This window comes from Natator depressus, chromosome 2 (genome assembly GCF_965152275.1).
Source record: "Natator depressus isolate rNatDep1 chromosome 2, rNatDep2.hap1, whole genome shotgun sequence".
Classification (NCBI taxonomy): Eukaryota; Metazoa; Chordata; order Testudines; family Cheloniidae; genus Natator; species Natator depressus.
The window spans coordinates 218,965,038-218,983,788 of record NC_134235.1 but is presented as its reverse complement, the minus strand read 5'-3'; the positions used below and the strand labels follow the sequence as shown (position 1 = coordinate 218,983,788).

General features: G+C 45.3%; 1 protein-coding gene and 1 long non-coding RNA gene across 2 annotated transcripts in view; one reads left to right on the top strand and one right to left on the bottom strand.

Moving 5' to 3' along the window:
- The window catches only part of LOC141983154 (uncharacterized), a 50,184-nt gene extending 39,898 nt beyond the window's left edge, over positions 1-10,286 (bottom strand). Inside the window, exon 1 of the long non-coding RNA XR_012638309.1 lies at positions 10,018-10,286. This is a non-coding gene — a long non-coding RNA (uncharacterized LOC141983154). The remainder of the gene's footprint in view (positions 1-10,017) is intronic.
- On the top strand, positions 9,454-16,951 carry GATAD1 (GATA zinc finger domain containing 1). The gene is made up of 5 exons (XM_074945936.1): positions 9,454-9,720; positions 10,094-10,219; positions 12,307-12,366; positions 13,607-13,790; positions 15,668-16,951. Exons 1-5 carry the CDS (start codon positions 9,526-9,528, stop codon positions 15,856-15,858), a joined length of 756 nt encoding a protein of 251 aa, XP_074802037.1. The 5' UTR covers positions 9,454-9,525; the 3' UTR covers positions 15,859-16,951.
- The last annotated feature ends 1,800 nt before the right edge of the window (positions 16,952-18,751 follow it).

Genomic DNA, 18,751 nt, shown 5'->3' with positions numbered 1-18,751 from the left:
AACACTTGCACCCCCCCCTTTCCAGGGAAATGTTGGATAAAAAGCCTCACCAATTTGCATAGGTGACCACTGACCCAAACCCTTGGATCTGAGAACAATGAAAAAGCATTCCGTTTTCTTACAAGAAGACTTTTAATAAAAATAGAAGTAATTAGAAATAAGAAATCCCCCCTGTAAAATCAGGATGGTAGATCCTTACAGGGTAATTAGATTCAAAACATAGAGAACCCCTCTAGGCAAAACCTTAAGTTACAAAAAAGATACACAGACAGAAATAGTTATTCTATTCAGCACAATTCTTTTCTCAGCCACTTAAAGAAATCATAATCTAACACGTACCTAGCTAGATTACTTACTAAAAGTTCTAAGACTCCATTCCTGGTCTATCCCCAGCAAAGACAGAATATAGACAGACACACAGACCCTTTGTTTCTCTCCCTCCTCCCAGCTTTTTAAAGTATCTTGTCTCCTCATTGGTCATTTTGGTCAGGTGCCAGCGAGGTTACCTTTAGCTTCTTAACCCTTTACAGGTGAGAGGAGATTTCTTCTGGCCAGGAGGGATTTTAAAGAGGTTTACCCTTCCCTTTATATTTATGACAGTAATGCAACACCTCATTCACACTGGTGCTGGGGCATTTCAGCCGAGGCGCAGCAAGCGTTATGCTTCTCGTGGAGGTGGATTACCAGGAGTGCTCTAGCTGCAGAGTCCAGACGCTCTACGTGCCTTGCCAGTGTGGACAGGTCATGAGTTAGGGCGCCTGGGGCTGCTTTAATGTGCTCTAACTTGCAAGTGTAGCCAGCCCCTCAGACTGCCTCACTAACTGCTGTTTGATATTGATGTAGCTGCAGTTTCCTTTAATTAGTCACAGATGGGCAGGGCTGGGTCTTATAACATATTACTCAAGTGTCAGAAAGCAGCTGACAGATTCAGAGCCAAATTTTCAAAAGCTTGTGCAAGCACGTATCCCCATATGCTTACTTGGGGGCACAAATGGGAAACAGGTGTAAAAGGGATTTTCCAGTGGGGCAGCTGAGCCTTTGCAAGACATAACCTTGCTGAAAGACAAGTGTATGCAAATAAATTGGGTTGTGGGTTTGGCTCGAGGATAAGCATACAATGTCAAACCTCTGGATTAAACAAGGGAGAAGTAGCATCCAATGAATAGCTCTTCAGAAAGAGCCTCTACTTTCATGGGGAGCTACCAGTCTTCCTTCCCAACTCCAGCTGCGGCACAGGTATGCTGCACCACTCAGCTAGCTCTGGTGTTCCCAGCCTGTGGGCCACAGCCCAGCAGCTGATAGCACTCACTGCAGCCCCAGAGCTAGATCTGGCTCTACCATACAGGGACATCAAGAAATCAGCAAAAGATTAGGGGCAGGCCCAGATCCACAAAGGGACTTAGGGCTTGCAACAGCAAACTTTTAGGTACCTAGAAAATCACTGGAACAAGAACAGGGTCCACAAACCCACATACAATGAATGGGGAGAGACGGGCCAGCATGCTCTGTGGGGAGCTGCCTAAGCTAGCCCATGGAAGATGCTAAAAAGAGGGGTGTGTCTGAAGCTGCTCCCCTCTAAAGGAGTTAGGCACTTTTCTCAGTTTTCACTCCACAACTAGGAACCCCTATCCTGGTGTTAGGTGACTCAGGCTTGGTCTACATTGCACAGATAGGTCAACGTAAGGCAGCTTACGTCAACCTATCATGTCAGTTTACACACTACAGCCTTGCTCCTGCCAATGTAAGTGCCCTACTACTTCGACATAATTACTTCACCACCACAAGAGGCGTAGGGCTTATGTCAGAGTAGTCTGGGCAACACAGTGTCTCTGTAGACCAGTAGTCCCCAAACTTTTGAGGGTTGCCCCAACACACATACACCCTCCCAGAGCTGGGCCCGGGAGCGTGGCCACGGCTTGGCGGGGGAGAGGGATGTGGATAGGGGTAAGGGAGCCAAGACTGGGGATGCAACTGGGGGTGGGTCTGGGGCCGGGAGCAGGGCCAGGGCTGGAGCCATGGTCAGGGACTGAGGCTGGGAGTGGAGCAGCAGCCCGGCTGCAGTAGGGGCTGGTAGCCAGACCTGCGGCCAGGTGTGGCTCCATTCCTGACCCCGACCCCACCCCCAGGCCAGAAATGGAGCCACGGCCAGCAGCTGAGGGCAGGAGCGGAGCCGCACCGAGACTGGGGATGGGGCCAGGCAGGACCGTAGCAGAGCTGGGGGCAGAGAGGGGCTGGGTGGTGCTCCCTCCCTGCCCCCCTGGGGACTAGCCCGAGCCCTGCTGCCCCCCCAACGTTCTTCCATGCATTAACAAAATATATTAGTTACCAGTCTGGGATGGAAGTGGTCACCCTTTTCCACCCTTGTTTCTATTCTGACAAGGGACACTATGGCAACATGATGCACAGAAGCTATAGGTAGCAGAACTGTAAGAGTAACAGTTGGGAAAGGAAGTTAGAGAAAAGCAGGGCAGGTGGTGGGGAAGAATTTAACTTTAAAGGTGGAGTAAAGAAATAGCGGTCGCCTTGTGATAACTCTGATACACAAGATACTGAAATAATTAAAAAATACATACAGCTCTATAGGGAAGACTTAAAGAAGAAGGGAAAGAAAAGAAACAAAGGGTTCGGGACAAAGTTTAAAGGAACAAAAAAGGAAAAGGAAAGGTTTTAAAACAGGAAGGGGAGGAGAAAAACTGTAATTTAAAATGCAGAGTTTCTTAGACAACTGGTGCGAAACAGAAGAGCAAAGAGAAGTCATAAAAAATGGCTCAGAAGCCCGTACAAAGCAGGACATCCTCAAAAGCAAAAATATTGGCTGCAATTCCCTTTGGCCACAGGTATTATATTTGAATGGAACAAAGGAAGAATGACCCTTGTAAATATTGTCTGGTAATTATGCAATTGGTAACATAATACGCCAAATATTGAACTGATTGGAAGTCACCTAAGCATGAACTATCAGGAACTAAAGTCATTGGAGTCATTTAATGAAAATCCCTAGACTAGTAAACATGGCAGAAGTAAACATGGCAGAGGTGCTTAATGACTTCGTTTTGGTTTTCACCAAGAAGGTTGGTGGCGATTGGACATCTAACATAGTGAATGCCAGTGAAAATGAGACAGGATCAGAGTCTAAAATAGGGAAAGAACAAGGCAAAAATTACTTAGACAAGTTAGATGTCTTCAAATCACCAGGGCCTGATGAAATGCATCCTAGAATACTCAAGGAGCTGACTGAGGAGATACCTGAGCCATTAGCAATTATCTTTGAAAAGTCATGGAAGATGGGAGACAGTCCAGAAGACTGGAAAAGGGCAAATATAGTGCCCATCTATAAAAAAGGGAAATAAGGACAGGGAATTACAGACCAGTCAGCTTAACTTCTGTACCCGGAAAGACAATGGAGCAAATAATTAAGAAATCAATTTGCAAACACCTAGAAGATAATGAGGTGATAAGTAACCGTCAGCATGGATTTGTCAAGAACAAATCATGTCAAACTAACCTGATAGCTTTCTTTGACAGGGTAACAAGCCTTGTGGATAGGGAGGAAGTGGTAGATGCGGTATATCTTGATTTTAGTAAGGCTTTTGATACTGTCTTGCATGACCTTCTCATAAACAAACTAGGGAAATACAACCTAGATGGAGCTACTATAAAGTGGGTGCATAACTGGTTGGAAAATCGTTCCCAGAGAGTAGTTATCAGTGGTTCACAGTCATGTTGGAAGCGCATAACAAGTGGGGTCCCGCATGGATCGGTTCTGGGTCCAGTTCTGTTCAATATCTTCATCATCGATTTAGATAATGGCATAGAGAGTACAGTTATAAAGTTTGCAGACAATACCGAGATGGGAGGGGTTGCAAGCGCATTGGAGGATAGGATTAAAATTCAAAATGATCTGGACAAACTGGAGAAATGGTCTGAAGTAAATAGGATGAAATTCAGTAAGGACAAATGCAAAATACTCCACTTAGGAAGGAACAATCAGTTGCACACATACAAAATGGGAAATGACTACCTAGGAAGGAGTACTGTGGAAAGGGATCTGGGGGTCATAGTGGATCACAACCTAAATATGAGTCAACAGTGTAACGCTGTTGCAAAAAAAGCAAACATCATTCTGGGATGTACTAGCAGGAGTAGTATAAGCAAGACACGAGAAGTAATTCTTCTGCTCTACTCCGCGCTGATTAGGCCTCAACTGGAGTATTGTGTCCCGTTCCGGGCGCCATATTTCAGGAAGGATGTGGAAAAATTGGAGAAAGTCCAGAGAAGAGCAACAAAAATGATTAAAGGTCTAGAAAACATGGCCTATGAGGGAAGATTGAAAAAATTGGGTTTGTTTAGTCTGGAGAAGAGATGACTGAGAAGGGACATGATAACAGTTTTCAAGTACCTAAAAGACTGTTACAAGGAGGGGGGAGAAAAATTGTTCTTCTTAACCTTTGAGGATAGGATAAGAAGCAATGGGCAAAAATTGCAGCAAGGGCGGTTTAGGTTGGACTTTAGGAAAAACTTCCTACCTGTCAGAGTGGAATAAATTGCATAGGGAGGTTGTAGAATCTCCATCATTGTCCAACCTGCTCTTAAAAATCCCCAAACACCTGTCAGGGATGGTCTAGATAATACTTAGTCCTGCCTTGAGTGCAGGGGACTGGACTAGATGACCTCTCGAGGTCCCTTCCAGTTCTGTTTCTATGATTCTACCAAGCCCTGTGGGGAATTGTATATATTGGTTCAAGAAGCTCAGCAAACAAAGAACTGAGAAGTGTATAATATGACCAGCCTGAGATAGTGGTTGGGGAGCACTCTCCCTTGATCCAAGAATTGTATTGATACTGTAATCAAGAAGGATAGACCCTGCGAGAAGGGTTTGAGACCTACCAGGGTGGTCCAATGTGGTAGATTGGTATTACCTGTACTTTTATAATAAAGAACAATGTGATTCTGACAAGTGGAGGTTCATTAATAATGTAATGAAAAAAGCTGATGGAGACATAATGTTACACATCGTTAGAAATGTTTGCTTTCCATTGAAATTCATCATTAAGGTTCTATCCTTCCAATACCTATGTACATCATGGCACACTGCTGTAATGTTAGGGATTGTCACTCTTTTATAAATGGTGACATGGAAGGATTAAACTTTGTAATGAATTTCCATGTTTTTCTGGGTTTAAGCCAATGCCCTAACATTCTTTGTCAGTGGTGCCAAAACTTTTCCTGTCAGGCCCCCCCTTACCAGTAATGGAATCTGTCTGCGCCGTGCCTCCATTACTGCACAGTTGGCTCAGCAGAGGAGCATGAGCTGAAGGTGGAGCTGGGGGAAAAACTGGGGATGGGGAAGGAACTGGCCTGGGGTGGAAAGGGAATGAGGGCAGAGCCAATCTGGGCTGGGGCCAGGCTGACGTTGGGAGCTGAGCCGGGGTCTGGGCTGGGAACAGAGCTGCAGCTGGAGCCAGAAATGCAGCTGTGGCTGGGGCCGGGGCCAGCAGTGGAGCCTTGGCCGAAGCCAGGAGCTGAGCCACAGCCAGGGCTGGGGCCAGGGGCAGAAGGGAGCTGTGACCAGGGCCGGAGAGGAGCTGGGGGCAGAGCAGGGCTAGGTGGTGCTCCTTCCTCCCCCCGTGGGGCTGGCCTGGGCCCCTCTGCGCCCCCCTCCCCCATGTTCCTCCGTGCCTCCTAGAGGGGGCACGCCCCACAGTTTGGGAACCACTGTTCTTTGTCATATTAGTGTAATAATTACCAAAATTTATTAGCCCCATGCAAACATTATGCAGTCTGCTGTACTGTATGTATAAAAAAGGTTAGCATGTGGAGAACTGGAAAACTTCTGATTAATTTTTATGGAACATGTGTGATTCAGTTTCCCCTCTTCCTTTGTATTGCTACCTGTCAGATGGGAAGGCATTATTTATTTAGTGAAACAAGACAACCAATGCAGTGACGGTTTGGAAGTTTCCAAAGCACAAGCTATCAGGAACAAAAGTTACTGGAGAGTAATTAATGAAAATACCCAGAGGGGTAAACATGTCTAGACAAGTACCAACCTCTGGGGAGGAACTGCATATACTGGTTTTGACTGGGTTTCAGAAGCTCAGCTAACAAAGAACAGAGAAGCATATAAAGCGACCAGGCTGATATAGAGGATGGGGGGGGGCACTCTCACTTGATCCAAAAACTGTATTGACACTGTGACCAAGAGGGGACAGACTCTGCAGCAAGTGTTTGAGACCTACCAGGGTGATCACACGGGTGCCATGTTGTAGATTGATATTACCTGGTAAGTATGTGTGTAAGCTGTTTATTGATTAATGATATCATAGAATCATAGACTTTAAGGTCAGAAAAGACCATTATGATCATTTAGTCTGACCTCCTGCACAACGCAGGCCACAGAATCTCACCCACCCACTCCTGTAACAAACCCCTGACCTATGTCTGACCTATTGAAATCCTCAAATCATGGTTTAAAGACTTCAAGGTGCAGAGAATCCTCCAGCATGTGACCCGTGCCCCATGCTACAGAGGAAGGCGAAAAGCCCCCAGGGCCTCTGCCAATCTGCCCTGGAGGCAAATTCCTTCCCGACCCCAAATATGGCCATCAGCTAAACCCTGAGCATGTGGGCAAGACTCACCAGCCAGACACCTAGGAAAGAATTCTCTGTAGTAACTCAGATCCCACCCTATCTAGCATCCCATCACAGGCCATTGGGCATATTTACCGCTAATAGTCAAAGATCAATTAATTGCCAAAATTAGGCTATCCCATCATACCATCCCCTCCATAAACTTATCAGGCTTAGTCTTGAAGCCGGATATGTCTTTTGCCTCCACTGCTCCCCTTGGAAGACTATTCCAGGACTTCACTCGTCTAATGGTTAGAAACCTTCGTCTAATTTCAAGTCTAAACTTCCTGATGGCCAGTTTATATCCATATGTTTTCTCTGTAGTGCTTTTGTTCTAAATAAATACTTTGCTTTTTGATTATGAAGGCTGGCTGGTCATCATAGCTGTGAGAGTGCAGAACTACAGGTGCTGAACTAAACTCAGACTTTCTAAGATGATCACAGTGAATTGCAGGAGGAATTTCAGCCTAAATTCGCAGTCTGCAAGAAGAGGATCATGGGTTCCCACCCAAAAAGGTGACATCTAGAGACTTGAGGACTGAGCAGAACACTGTCAAGTAGGCCATGAAGGGATTAGAGGTGGAATTGCCTTGGGAACTGTGACACACCAAACATATCGCCACAAATCCTGTACATTTTCATATATGCTACTTCGCTACTTCCGCTGAAAGTAGGAGATGTCTGGGCAAAAACGTACAGTTAACTAATCTAATGCAGAAGATTTTAAGGCCTCTGAATCATCCTTCCACAGGCATCAATCCTGCAAACTAGTCCACCCTTAAATCTGTCCCAGTTAAATCAATGGGATTCCATACTGGTGGAGGAATCCACCATCCAAATCAACTTGTAGAATCAGAGGCATACTGAATTTTAAGGTTGTGCTTTTGCATCAAGCTGGAGATTGCTGTGCTACTGTTAATAAAAGTGATTACATTATTTGGGTTCCTTTATTTTTCTATATTGCAGAAATTAATGAGAAGTGACTAAAAACAAGAAAAGGAAACTGCTGACTTTTCTGGTAAGAATATCTTAACAAAAGGCCGGCTCAGCCTGAGGCACAAACTGAGGCCTCAGCTTATCAACTGACCTAGTGTGGGGGCTGAAGTCCACTCAAGCCCCATTCAATTGCAGAATCGGGGCCCCAAGCAGTATATACTTGGAGGCTACTAATTCAGCCCTCGGCCAAAATATTCTTTTGTTTTGAATTTTAATTTAATCTCTGTTCCCCACTTTTTGTATGAATTTAGTGCTTAGAAAAGTTACGAAGTGACAACCCTGCATTCTGAAGTCCTTTACTGGTCTACAGAACAGTATAGCTCTAGCAAAGCACATTTCTTACTCAGCACATTTGCTCCCCATGGGTTTGTCACAGTTGCTGACTTGAGTGACTAAAATAAGGCCCTGATCTTGCAGTCAGACTTGCACAAGCAGACCTCTGAGCTGTGCATGGCCATGATTCTGTTAGTGCCAACCCTATTGTAGGCTTGTGGCCTATGTTTTTTAATGGTTTTATTTTTACTCATTTGCCATCATTCACAAGTGCCCTTCATTTTGGGGGACAGCACTCATTTTAGTCCCAAAGTTACCTACATTTCACAAAAATGTACTGTCCCTTCACTTGTTGAAAGACAAGGTAACAACTTAAATGGACACATTTCTGTTGGTGAGAGAGACAAGCTTTTGAGGCACACAGAGTTCTTCTTCACATTGAAAGTAATTTACAGCAGAAATAAGAAATCATGGCATTGAGGTTTAGGGTTGACAACTTTCTAATAGCACAAAACTGAACACCCTTGCCCTGCCTCAGTCCCTAGGCCCTGCCCCACTCACACTATTCCCCCTCCCTCTGTCGCTCACTCTCCCCCACCCTTGCTCACTTTCACCGGGCTGGGGTAGAGGGTTGCGTTGCAGGATGGAGTGAGGGCTCCAGCTAGAGGTGTGGGCTCTGGGGTGGGGCCGGAGATGAGGGGTTTGGGGTGCAGAAGGGGGCTCCAGGCTGGGGACAAGGGGTTCGGAGTGTGGGAGGGGGTATGCACTTTGGGTGCAGGCTCCGGGGTGCAGCCTGAAATGAGGGGTTCAGGGTGTGGGCTGGGTATGAGGGGTTTGGTGTGCAGGAGGAGTCTCCGGACTGGGGCCAAGGGGTTCAGAGTTCTGGAGAGGGCTCAGAGCTGCAAAGCCAAGACAGCAAAAAGGCAGAATAAGATGGAGTCTATTTCTCCATTTGCTGTGGGCCCAACTTTTTTTATTGGTGGGGGGAGGAAGGTACATCCTAGAAAGACTGTGGGGTGGGTGCAGCTGCCTCCATATTCTGGATCCCAGCTGGGGGAGGGATTGCTAGGCTGGTCAGTGGAATGGGTGCAGCTGAGCTGTGTGCTGTGGGGTTGGGTGCAGGGTGGGGTTTGCTGGGTGGTGAGCCAGGCTGTGTGTGGTCAGGGGAAGGGTGGTTGGGTGCTATGCGGCTGGGCACCGGGCTGTGCCTGTGTGTAGAAGAGTTGGGTCCAGGGTCAGGCTGTGTGTGTGGACGGGCTGGGCTGGGCTGGGCTGGGCTGGGCTGGGCTGGGGGGAAGGTGTGCCGCCAAGCCACGCTGTGCAGTGAGGAGTTGAGTGCGAAGCTGGGCACAGCGCGTGAAGGTTGGGGGCCAGGCCAGTGCAGCCGGGCTAGGCCGGGCTGGGCGGAGCTGGGCTCGGGGGAAGGGGATTGGGGGCCGGGCCGCGGGAGGCGGGTACCTGCGCAGTAGCCGGCCGAGGGCTCGCTCGGCTCCTGCCGCCCCCTAGCTGCTCCACGGCGCCGCTGCCAGCAGCACCCGCCCCGGCCGGCGGAGGAACGGGGCGGCCCAGTTCGGGCGGCCGGGCTCGCTGTGGCTGCGCGGGGCCGCGGCCCGGGCCGGCGCCGAGGATGCCGCTGGGGCTGAAGCCCACGTGCAGCGTGTGCCGCAGCACCTCCTCCTCCATGTGGAAGAAGGGCGGCCAGGGCGAGATCCTCTGCAACAACTGCACGGGCCGCGCCGGGCCGCCGGGGCCCGGGCCCTTCGCCACCACCTCGGCCGCCGCGCAGCACAGCAACGGGGGGGGCGGCGGCGGCGGCAAGCAGGTCAGGCTGCCGGGCACCCGCTCGTGCTGCGAGAAGGGGCCGGGGTCCCGAGGTGGGGGCTCCCTGGGGGTTTACACGGGGCGTGACACCGTCGCGTTGCGCCTTCCTGCCCCCCGCGGGCCAAGAGCGGGGCCCGCTGCTGCAGCGCCCGCCCGGCTGGCAGCGCCCGCCGCGGGGCCTCTCGGGGCACTCCGGGGTGCCGAGCTGCGGGGGAAGCCTGGCAGCCGCTATGCGCCCCCGGGGAGCGAGGGGCGTCGCAGTCGGGCCTAACCCGATTTTTATGGCGAGCCCATTTACCGAGTGTGTGAACGGTGACAGCCCGTAACACGAACGCTCCTTCCCCCGCTTTCTCGTTTCATTGTCCGCCGGACAGAGCAAACAGGAGATCCACAGGAGGTCTGCTCGGCTGAGGAACACAAAATACAAATCTGCGCCGGCTGCTGAAAAGAAGGTTTCCACTAAAGGCAAAGGGAGAAGACATATTTTCAAGTTAAAAAATGTAAGGTGGTTGTGGGTATAATGTCTTGTGCTCATTGTAATTATACTGGCTATGGCTTGGTTTAAGCTACCACTTATGTCACTGGGGGGGCGGGGGGGTGAATAAGCCGGCCCCTGAGCCACATAAATTACACTGACCTAAGGGCTATGTCAGCGCCCTTCTCCTGCCCGCACAGCTAGCGTCTTCTACAGAGGTGGATTTATTATGCCCACAGGAGAATTCTCTCCCATCTGCCTCGAGCCTCTTCACCAGGGGCGCTACTGCTGCATTAGTGCAGCTACACAGCTGTGGCGCTTCTAGTGTAGACTAACCCGGAGTAGTGTGTTCTGCCACTCCTTTTGCCACACAGCTCTAGTGTTGCAGTCTTCTCAAAGCAGTGTCCCAACATGTCAAGGTAATCCAGATCTGCAGAAATATTTGCCATTTCTCCAAAGAATTACTCCTTTTCTGCAGAAAACCAAATTAAACCCGAACTGAGTTCAGCTCAGCTGTCCCAATTTCTGGGTCAGTCCCTTCATTTTTGCCAGGGTGGATAAAAATCGATGCCTTAAAAATCCAGTTTGCCTTTTTTTAAAAAAAAAATAATTTCAGTTAAATCCACATTTATTTTTTGAAAATAAATCTGTAATTTAAAATCAAAATAGAAAGTGACAACCTATGATGATGCATTAAATTATTATAATTTAAAATAAATAATATTGAACAATATATGTTTGCTGTTAAGTTTTAAATAAAGTTGAATCATTGAACTGGCGGAAAACACTGGCTAAGCATCTGGAACCAGAACTTGCTGAAATTCTAAACTAGCTTTTGGCAGCAGTAGCCTCTTCTGCAGTTGCAGAGAGAATATTTTCTTCAATTTAGTTATTCAGCTAGTTCAGTTCAATACGAGGTCATGCAAAGTTAAGAAACCAATTAGAAGTTGAAAAAGCAGGAAGGCTTCTTTTCCTCTTCCAATCTATTAACAAAAACTGCTAGATGATGAGATCTGCTAGTTCTAAAGTCTTGGAGAACACAGTGACCACAAACAAGTCAGTTAAATTCTCTAACTACAGATAATACTTTCCATGTTTTGTATTTACAATTGACTTTTATTAAACAAGTTTTTACAAACTTTTTTTCTTATGAATCTAACACATTTAAGGTAGTTCTATTTAATAAAAAAAAATATTGTTTTTGTGCATTTGTAATTTAATTTGAATTTCCATCCCAATAGAGTTTGACAGCAATTGCAAGTTAAAAAATATCATCTAATAAATGCATTATTCACCATTTTCTAACACAATAAAATGTTAAAATGAATAAATATAAGTTAAGCTATATAATTAATATGTATAGATATAATAATCTTCCTGGTTAGCAAAAAAGCTCAAAATTTAGTGTACAGCCTGTATTTAGTTGCCAATAACCGTGTTTGAATGGTTGCCAAGCAAGAATCAACCTTCCTTAAGTACAAATACAAAACAATTTAAATCAGTTATTTAAACGAAGGTTTCCTGCTTGCTAATTTAAATAATTATTAAAAATTGCTTTGATTTAAATTTAATCCACCCTGATTTCTGATGACGTGCATTTGACCCTGTTGTAGTTTCTTTTGCAACTTCATTCACACAATCAGCCTTTAGTCAGGATAGGATATGGTTGCAGTGTCAGGTACACAGCTTTGGATTGCTCCTAGCTCTGAGCAGTGTAAACAAACTTGCTCACATGTCTCTCTGTAAGGGGTCATTCTGCCTCCTGGTTTGAACTGAGTTCTCAAGGGTCCTGTGCTTTCTTCTCCTCTCCCCCGCTTTCATGTTTAACAGTGAGACTGATCATACAAGTTTATAACCAGCCTTTCTCTTTAAGACCTCATTTTTGAGTTAATGAACATTAGTGGGGTCATTGACTCAATTTTTATTATAAAAATGGACGTATTTAGAAAAATTCTGATTTCTTGTCCATTCTTTTTTATGTGAAGATTGTGCTTTAGTATCTTAGATTTGCTAGAATTTTCTTTCCTATTTCTCTAGAATACAATAACATTTTCTTCATGAATTTTTTTACCCTTGTAACTTCTAACTGTTTTTATGTTGTTGTTTATTTAGCCCATCAAGGCTCCTGAGTCTGTATCCACTATAATTACAGCAGAATCCATCTTTCATAAGGTATTTATGGTTTATATAGAGCAAAAGATGATATTCCTCTAAGACTTTCAAAAGTTATCGCAGATAGATAGTGAAAGGACTTTATTTACAAAAAGTTTTCTTTCTTTTACGAACTGAATTCTTGGGGAATCCCAGCATCAGTGTGTTGTATCATATTGCTGCCCCCAATCATGGAAAATTGTTTACCCCAGAAGTTTTAATCTCTTTTCTCTCCAGAGGTTAAGCATTACATTGTGTAAAGAGAGCCAGCTTTTTAATTGGGAAAAAAAATTGCAAAAACACACTTGTGAATTTATGAAAAAGTGTCAGCTTTCACTGTTACTCTGGGAACCAAGCAAAATTGACATTTACTTTCAGCAGTAGTTCAAATTTAGTGTGGTGGGTCCTATTTTAAGTAGAGGGCATATCACAGATATGTTAAAACCAGTGGCGACACTCTAGAAGTTTCAACAAGAGGACAGTATATATTTGACAAATCAAGGAAAGAATAAGCCAGACTTCAAAGGGAAAGAATGTTCTGAGGAAGTTTTGTTGTCAAAATATTGGTGCGTCTAGCACTTCTACGAAAATAAATGTATGTTCTCATATTTTCTTCTTTAATAGGATGTCTAAGGTATTTTATTTGTAGCAGTGTCTATATCTGGGACAGTGCTCAATCATATATAGTATTTTTTAAAAACTGAGGGTGTTCTTTATCTTTTTTTTTCCAAAGGGAAAAATCAAAACCAGTATTAACTGATAACTTATTTATCTCAAAGACCTGTTGACGCTACCAAAAACCTGTTTGCTGGCTAGTTACTCTTTGTGCTGCCATGTGTATGGAAGGCCTTGGTCAGTAATCCACAACTTCTGGCTCTAGAGTCTAGAATCACATGTAGCTGTTGGGGACAGCAAGTAGACTGGCTCTTGTGGTGCCCTGAAGAATTGTACTCGTCTTAATGAGGCAGTGTCTACTTCTGCAGGATAGAAACTCAGGCCACTAGAGATTAGGTGGTGATGCACAGACGATACTATGGGTGAAGAATAATTCAGTTTTACAGCATCCCTTTCCCTTGGTTTGAAAGGCTGAATTGTTGGAGCGCTTGGAGAAGGGTGCAGTTTATCATTGTGCCTACAAATAAATGGTTTAAGGGAGGGAAATTTGGTATTTAAAGCATCCCTGAAGAAAGCTGAGGAAAGTTCCAGGCAGTTGCTAGTAAAATCAGGTTTTTTAAAAAGTAATTATCTGTATCTCTTCCAGGGAGTGTACTATCAAATTGGAGATGTTGTTTCAGTGGTTGATGAGCAGGATGGAAAAACATACTATGCTCAGATTAGGGGGTTTATTCAGGACCAATACTGTGAAAAGAGTGCAGCTTTAACATGGCTCATTCCTACCGTAGCCAGTCCCAAAGACTGTTTTGACCCTGCATCCTATATCATAGGTAAGCGCCAAGATTTCCTATCATAACCTGTATACATGGCTACACTGGTACAAAAAAACCCCTTGTATAGACTATGTGGTGTAGTTTATAGAACACTTTGTTGTTCTCCCTGACCATCATTCATGTCGTTTTTAGGCCCAGATCCTGTGAACACAAAACACAGGAATAAATGTGTGTGTGAGTAGTACAGTTTGAATTGAATGGGATTACTTACATGCATAAAAATAATCACAGCCTTGTGATTATTGTTGTGGGCTTGTGGACTTAATTATCAGAATCTAGCCCTAGGGATATTAGTCCTGGCTGATAAAGTAGGCAACTTACTGTACAGGCCTGTGTGACAGTTCCAGAACAGTTTCTATTACAAACATCAAGTATGAATATATTTGAGAAAAATGAGCTGGACATGCAGTTCAAGCACAGAGAGCAGCTTAATTCATTACATATATTTTTTTCAGCTCTACTCATAACTACTGGAAGAATGCTTCAATTCAAACACAGAATGGAACTAATTTTAAAAGTTTCCGATTGAAATAGTAGTGTTCTCAGATATTGCTGGCTGTTGTTCCATTATATATAATGTATAAAGCTTTAAAATGTCCTCCTTGGGGAATTTTGCGCCACTGTGTGTGTGCAGAATTCATGTGCCCTGCAGATTTCTTTGCTTCCCCGCAGAAAAATGACTCTGACAGGGAAGCAAAGGGAGGATGCAAGAGCAGTCATGTACCACTCCCTAGCTGCACAGGTACATCGTTTCAGGCACCCGGACTAGCTGGTGGAGAGGTAAATCACCGCAGGGCTGGGGACACCCAGCCAGTGGCTCCTACCCTGAGCTGGGATCAGCTACTAATCCCAGCTGGGCTGCAGGCAGGAAAGGACAGGACTTCCTCTTCCCCTGCAAGGAATGGCTGGGGCTGTATCAGACCCACGCCCAGAAACTTCCCCCAGCTGCAGGAAGCTCAGCATCCTCCCCTGCTTCCTGCTCCCATAGCTCCATCAGCTGCAGGGGGGAGGGGTCACTGAAGAGGGAGCTGCTCCCCCATCCACCCAACCCTGTGCATCTGGACTTCCAATACCTGGGCACCACGGCCAAGCCTCATCCCGTACACCCAGAACCCTCCTAGCTCTCCATACCCGAACCCCACCCCACTGAACCTCAACCCCTGCATCTGGAGCCCCCCTGCACCCAGACTCCCTGCCTCTGGACCCCCACTCCTGTACCCAGACCACCCCCCACTGAGCTTCCTGCACTCAACCCCCCCACCCTGATGAGCCCCACCCCCTGACCAACCTGAACCCCCACCTAGCTGCACCCAGACCCCCCTGTGGAGACCCCCACACCCAGACCCTTTTGCTGAGCCCCAACCACTTTCACCTGGAAGACCCTGCAGAGTCCCATTGCCCCTGCACCTGGAACCCCCACCACCACCACCAACGAACCTCTGTGCATCCAGATCCTCCCCCACCTAGACCCGCTCCTGAGCTGCCTTCATCCAGATTGTCCCACACAGAATCCTCTAACCCCTAATCCTGCCTGGTTGAGCCTGGCTAACCCACACCTGGTGTGCCAGACCAGGCCAGGTGCAGAGGGGCAGGGCCCCAGGGTGTTTCTGTGGCAGGCCAGGCCTTGTGCTGTGTCAGGATCAGTGCAGCCTCACCACTGAGTCCGTGTCCCGGGGGAGGGGAGATGGAGAGGCTGCAGGGTGATCTCCCACCTTTGTACAGCCAGTGGCCTGTGCTCTCCACTGCCATGCTGGAGCCTCTGCATTTATTTATTGACAAATAAAACTTGCAGAATTTTAAAATATTGTGTGCAGAATTTTTAATTTTTTGGCGCAGAATGCCCTCGGGAGTAAAAATGTTACTTTGTTTTTTAGGACCAGAAGAAGATCTTCCAAGGAAAATGGAATACTTAGAATTTGTTTGTCATGCACCTTCAGAATATTTCAAATCTCGATCGTCTCCCTTCCCCACAGTTCCTACTAGACCAGAAAAAGGCTATATCTGGACTCATGTCGGACCTACTCCTGCAATCTCCATCAAGGAAACTGTTACCAACAACTTATAATCTTTGTTTGAGTACCATTTAAAAGTATATTAGTTGTATTCTCAGCCTCCATCTGTACATCTATTACAAGAATTTTTTTCCTAAAATGTTTGGTTGGCCATATGGATTATGGTGGTGGTGATTTTTTTTTAAAATTTCTGACTTTTGAAAGAAAATTTTCTTATTTGATGCTTCTGTTTCCCTCCCTTGCTCCAATTAAAGCCACTTGTTTTGTCACCGTTGCCTGAGTATGAGAACCTCCCGTTTCGTATTTTCCTCTCTCCTGCCATGAGTTAGTGATTTCTTTCAGTGGGCTGTGCCTGTAGTCTTCTAATCTTGCCACTGTCTCTTACAAAAGAAGACTAGCACTACATGCAGTATTTTAGGAGCCATTGCTACCTACACAACATATTATATAGCTACGGTAGTGTATTTTTGTTCCCTGCCGTTGACTTTAAAGACTAAAACCAGTGTTCATCAATGTGGCTATGCTCTGCACACGTTTGTTCAAGGTTTTAATGAGAGAGCATCGAGTGTACTGAGCTGAATTTTACAAACGGGTGAAGTTATACGAGTTTCTGTAAAACTGCATAAGAGAAGGAGACCTATTCGAGAACTACCATTCTTTGGCTTTTGCCACTCTGTCACCTTCCCTGCAAAAACCTGTTGAGCAGAGTAACATCACTTAATGCAGAAACAGAGACAGCCTTGAGGCCTGACTAGGCAAGCATGATGTAAGTAACCCTTTTGAACTTGTTTGCTAGATCAGGACCTTGGGTTGGTTTTAAATTCTCTGCTGAGTTTTGGTACACTACTTATTGATAGTTCATAAGAATGAAAAGGTAAATAGTAAAAAATGGACTTCTGAAAAACAAACAGTTTAATTATGTTAAACTCATATGCCTCAAATTCCAAAGCAATTACTAAAAAAATGGAAGGTACTTAAACATCAAGATTAATAACTGACCATCAGTAAATCTTATTTTGTATATAAATATTTAAAAGCCTTCACCAGCATCTTAGATCTTAGAACCTGAGAAGTACTGATTGTTTGTTTTTTATATTTAGTCCATTGAACAGAAAATCCGTTTAATAAATTCATACTAACGTTTTTACCCCACTTAAGCACTTTACAGTCTCCTTAGATCATGGGGGAAAAATACTACACGCTTCAGAGATTGCAGGTCCTTCATGGTTTTATTTATATTATGGTAGCACTCAAAACCTCCCAGTCAATGTTGAGGTATTGTCTCAGGTGGTCCTGTGCAAGCACAGACAAAGACAAGACTCCTGCTCCAGAGACATGTTTTAACTTAGTGGGGAAAAGCTGAAGTCAGTTTAAAAAAATTCCCTTCAAGGGTATGTACCCTTGAAATTTAAAATAATCACACTTCCCTTAATTCCATTAACAGTTAACTAGCAATAGCCAGACAAAGTGTAACCTCAACTCTCCCCCTCTCCAAATGCTAGGGAAAACAGGTATGGCTTGCAGCATGCCCTCAAGGTCAACCTGCTGGGAGTATTCCAAGTCGGGGAGTAAATTCTAAAACTGAGGGACTCGGCCACTAGCTCCAACTTCTCTGGAGGGGACTCTAGTAGCCATAAATACAGCAGAATGGCACAAGATCTATTATGTGCATAGGACCTACATTTTTTTTCTTTTCTTTTTTTGGGGGGGTGTTTAATAGCTCAATACCATCTTAAATTCCACCCAGAAATGAATAAGCAGCCAGTGCAGATCATGGAGCACTGTGCTTGTAGCAGGATACTCCATTTATTGAACAGGTAGCTAAATTCTGCACCAACTTTAGTTTCCAGATGCATTTAAGATGTAGCCCCCCTCTCCTCCTTCCCCCCCCCCCCAGGACATTGCAGTAATCTAATGTTCAGGTGACACAGGCATAGGTGACAGCGGGAAGATCCACACCCAAAAGAAACTTACATGATGGCTGTATGTAGATAGAATGCTAGCACTTTTCCCTTCCCAAAAGAGTGTTGACAGTCTCCTCTAATATTACGTCAGATTTTTCCCCACTGGCCTTTGCCATCTTAAAAAGTCATGGGTCTAGAGCACAGTGCTTCCCACCACTCCAGAATCTCTGTGAGAGACTGAAACCTGGGAAGAGAGGACTTAGTGCCTCAGCTGGAATAATATGTCCAGTTGCAGGTGCCATACTTCAAGAAAGATGTGGACAAATTGGATACAATCCAGATGAGCAATACAAAAATGAGAGAAAACCTGACCTATGAAGAAAGGTTAAAAAGAAAATTGGGTATGTTTAGTCCCAAGAAAGAAGACTGAGGGGGGACCTCGGTCTTCTTTGTAATAACCCTTTAACATATTTGAAGACTGATCAGTTCTCCATGTCCATTGAAGGTAGGCCAAAAGGTAGTGGGCTTAATCTGCAGCAAGGGGAGATCAGGTTAGATATGAGAAAAACTTTTTAAACTATAAAGGTAGGTAAGCTCTGGAATAGGCTTCCAAGGGGGTTATGGAATCTTTGTCCCTGGAGGTTTTTAAGAATAGGCTGGACAAATACCTGCCAGGAATGATGAGGGTATACTTGGTCCAGCCTCTGCACAGCAGGCTGGCCTGGGTGACCTCTCAAGCTCCCTTCCAGCCCTACATTGCTATGATTCTATTATTACCCTGCCACTACACAGGCATTGCAGGCTGAATTCTCACAATCTTATCTATAAAAGAAGAAGCAGTTTTCTCATACTGGGGGGTATTTGAATCAGCCACACAGTGAAGGCAGCTTATCTTAACCAAAATGTCCACCATGTGAAATAAATCTGCTGAGCAGAGAAGTTGCAGAATATATGTTGGAGGCAAAGAACCTTTCATTTGCCTCTTATGCATCCATGGCATAAAACTTCTAAAAATTATCAGGCAGTCAGCTATAGTCTAAGA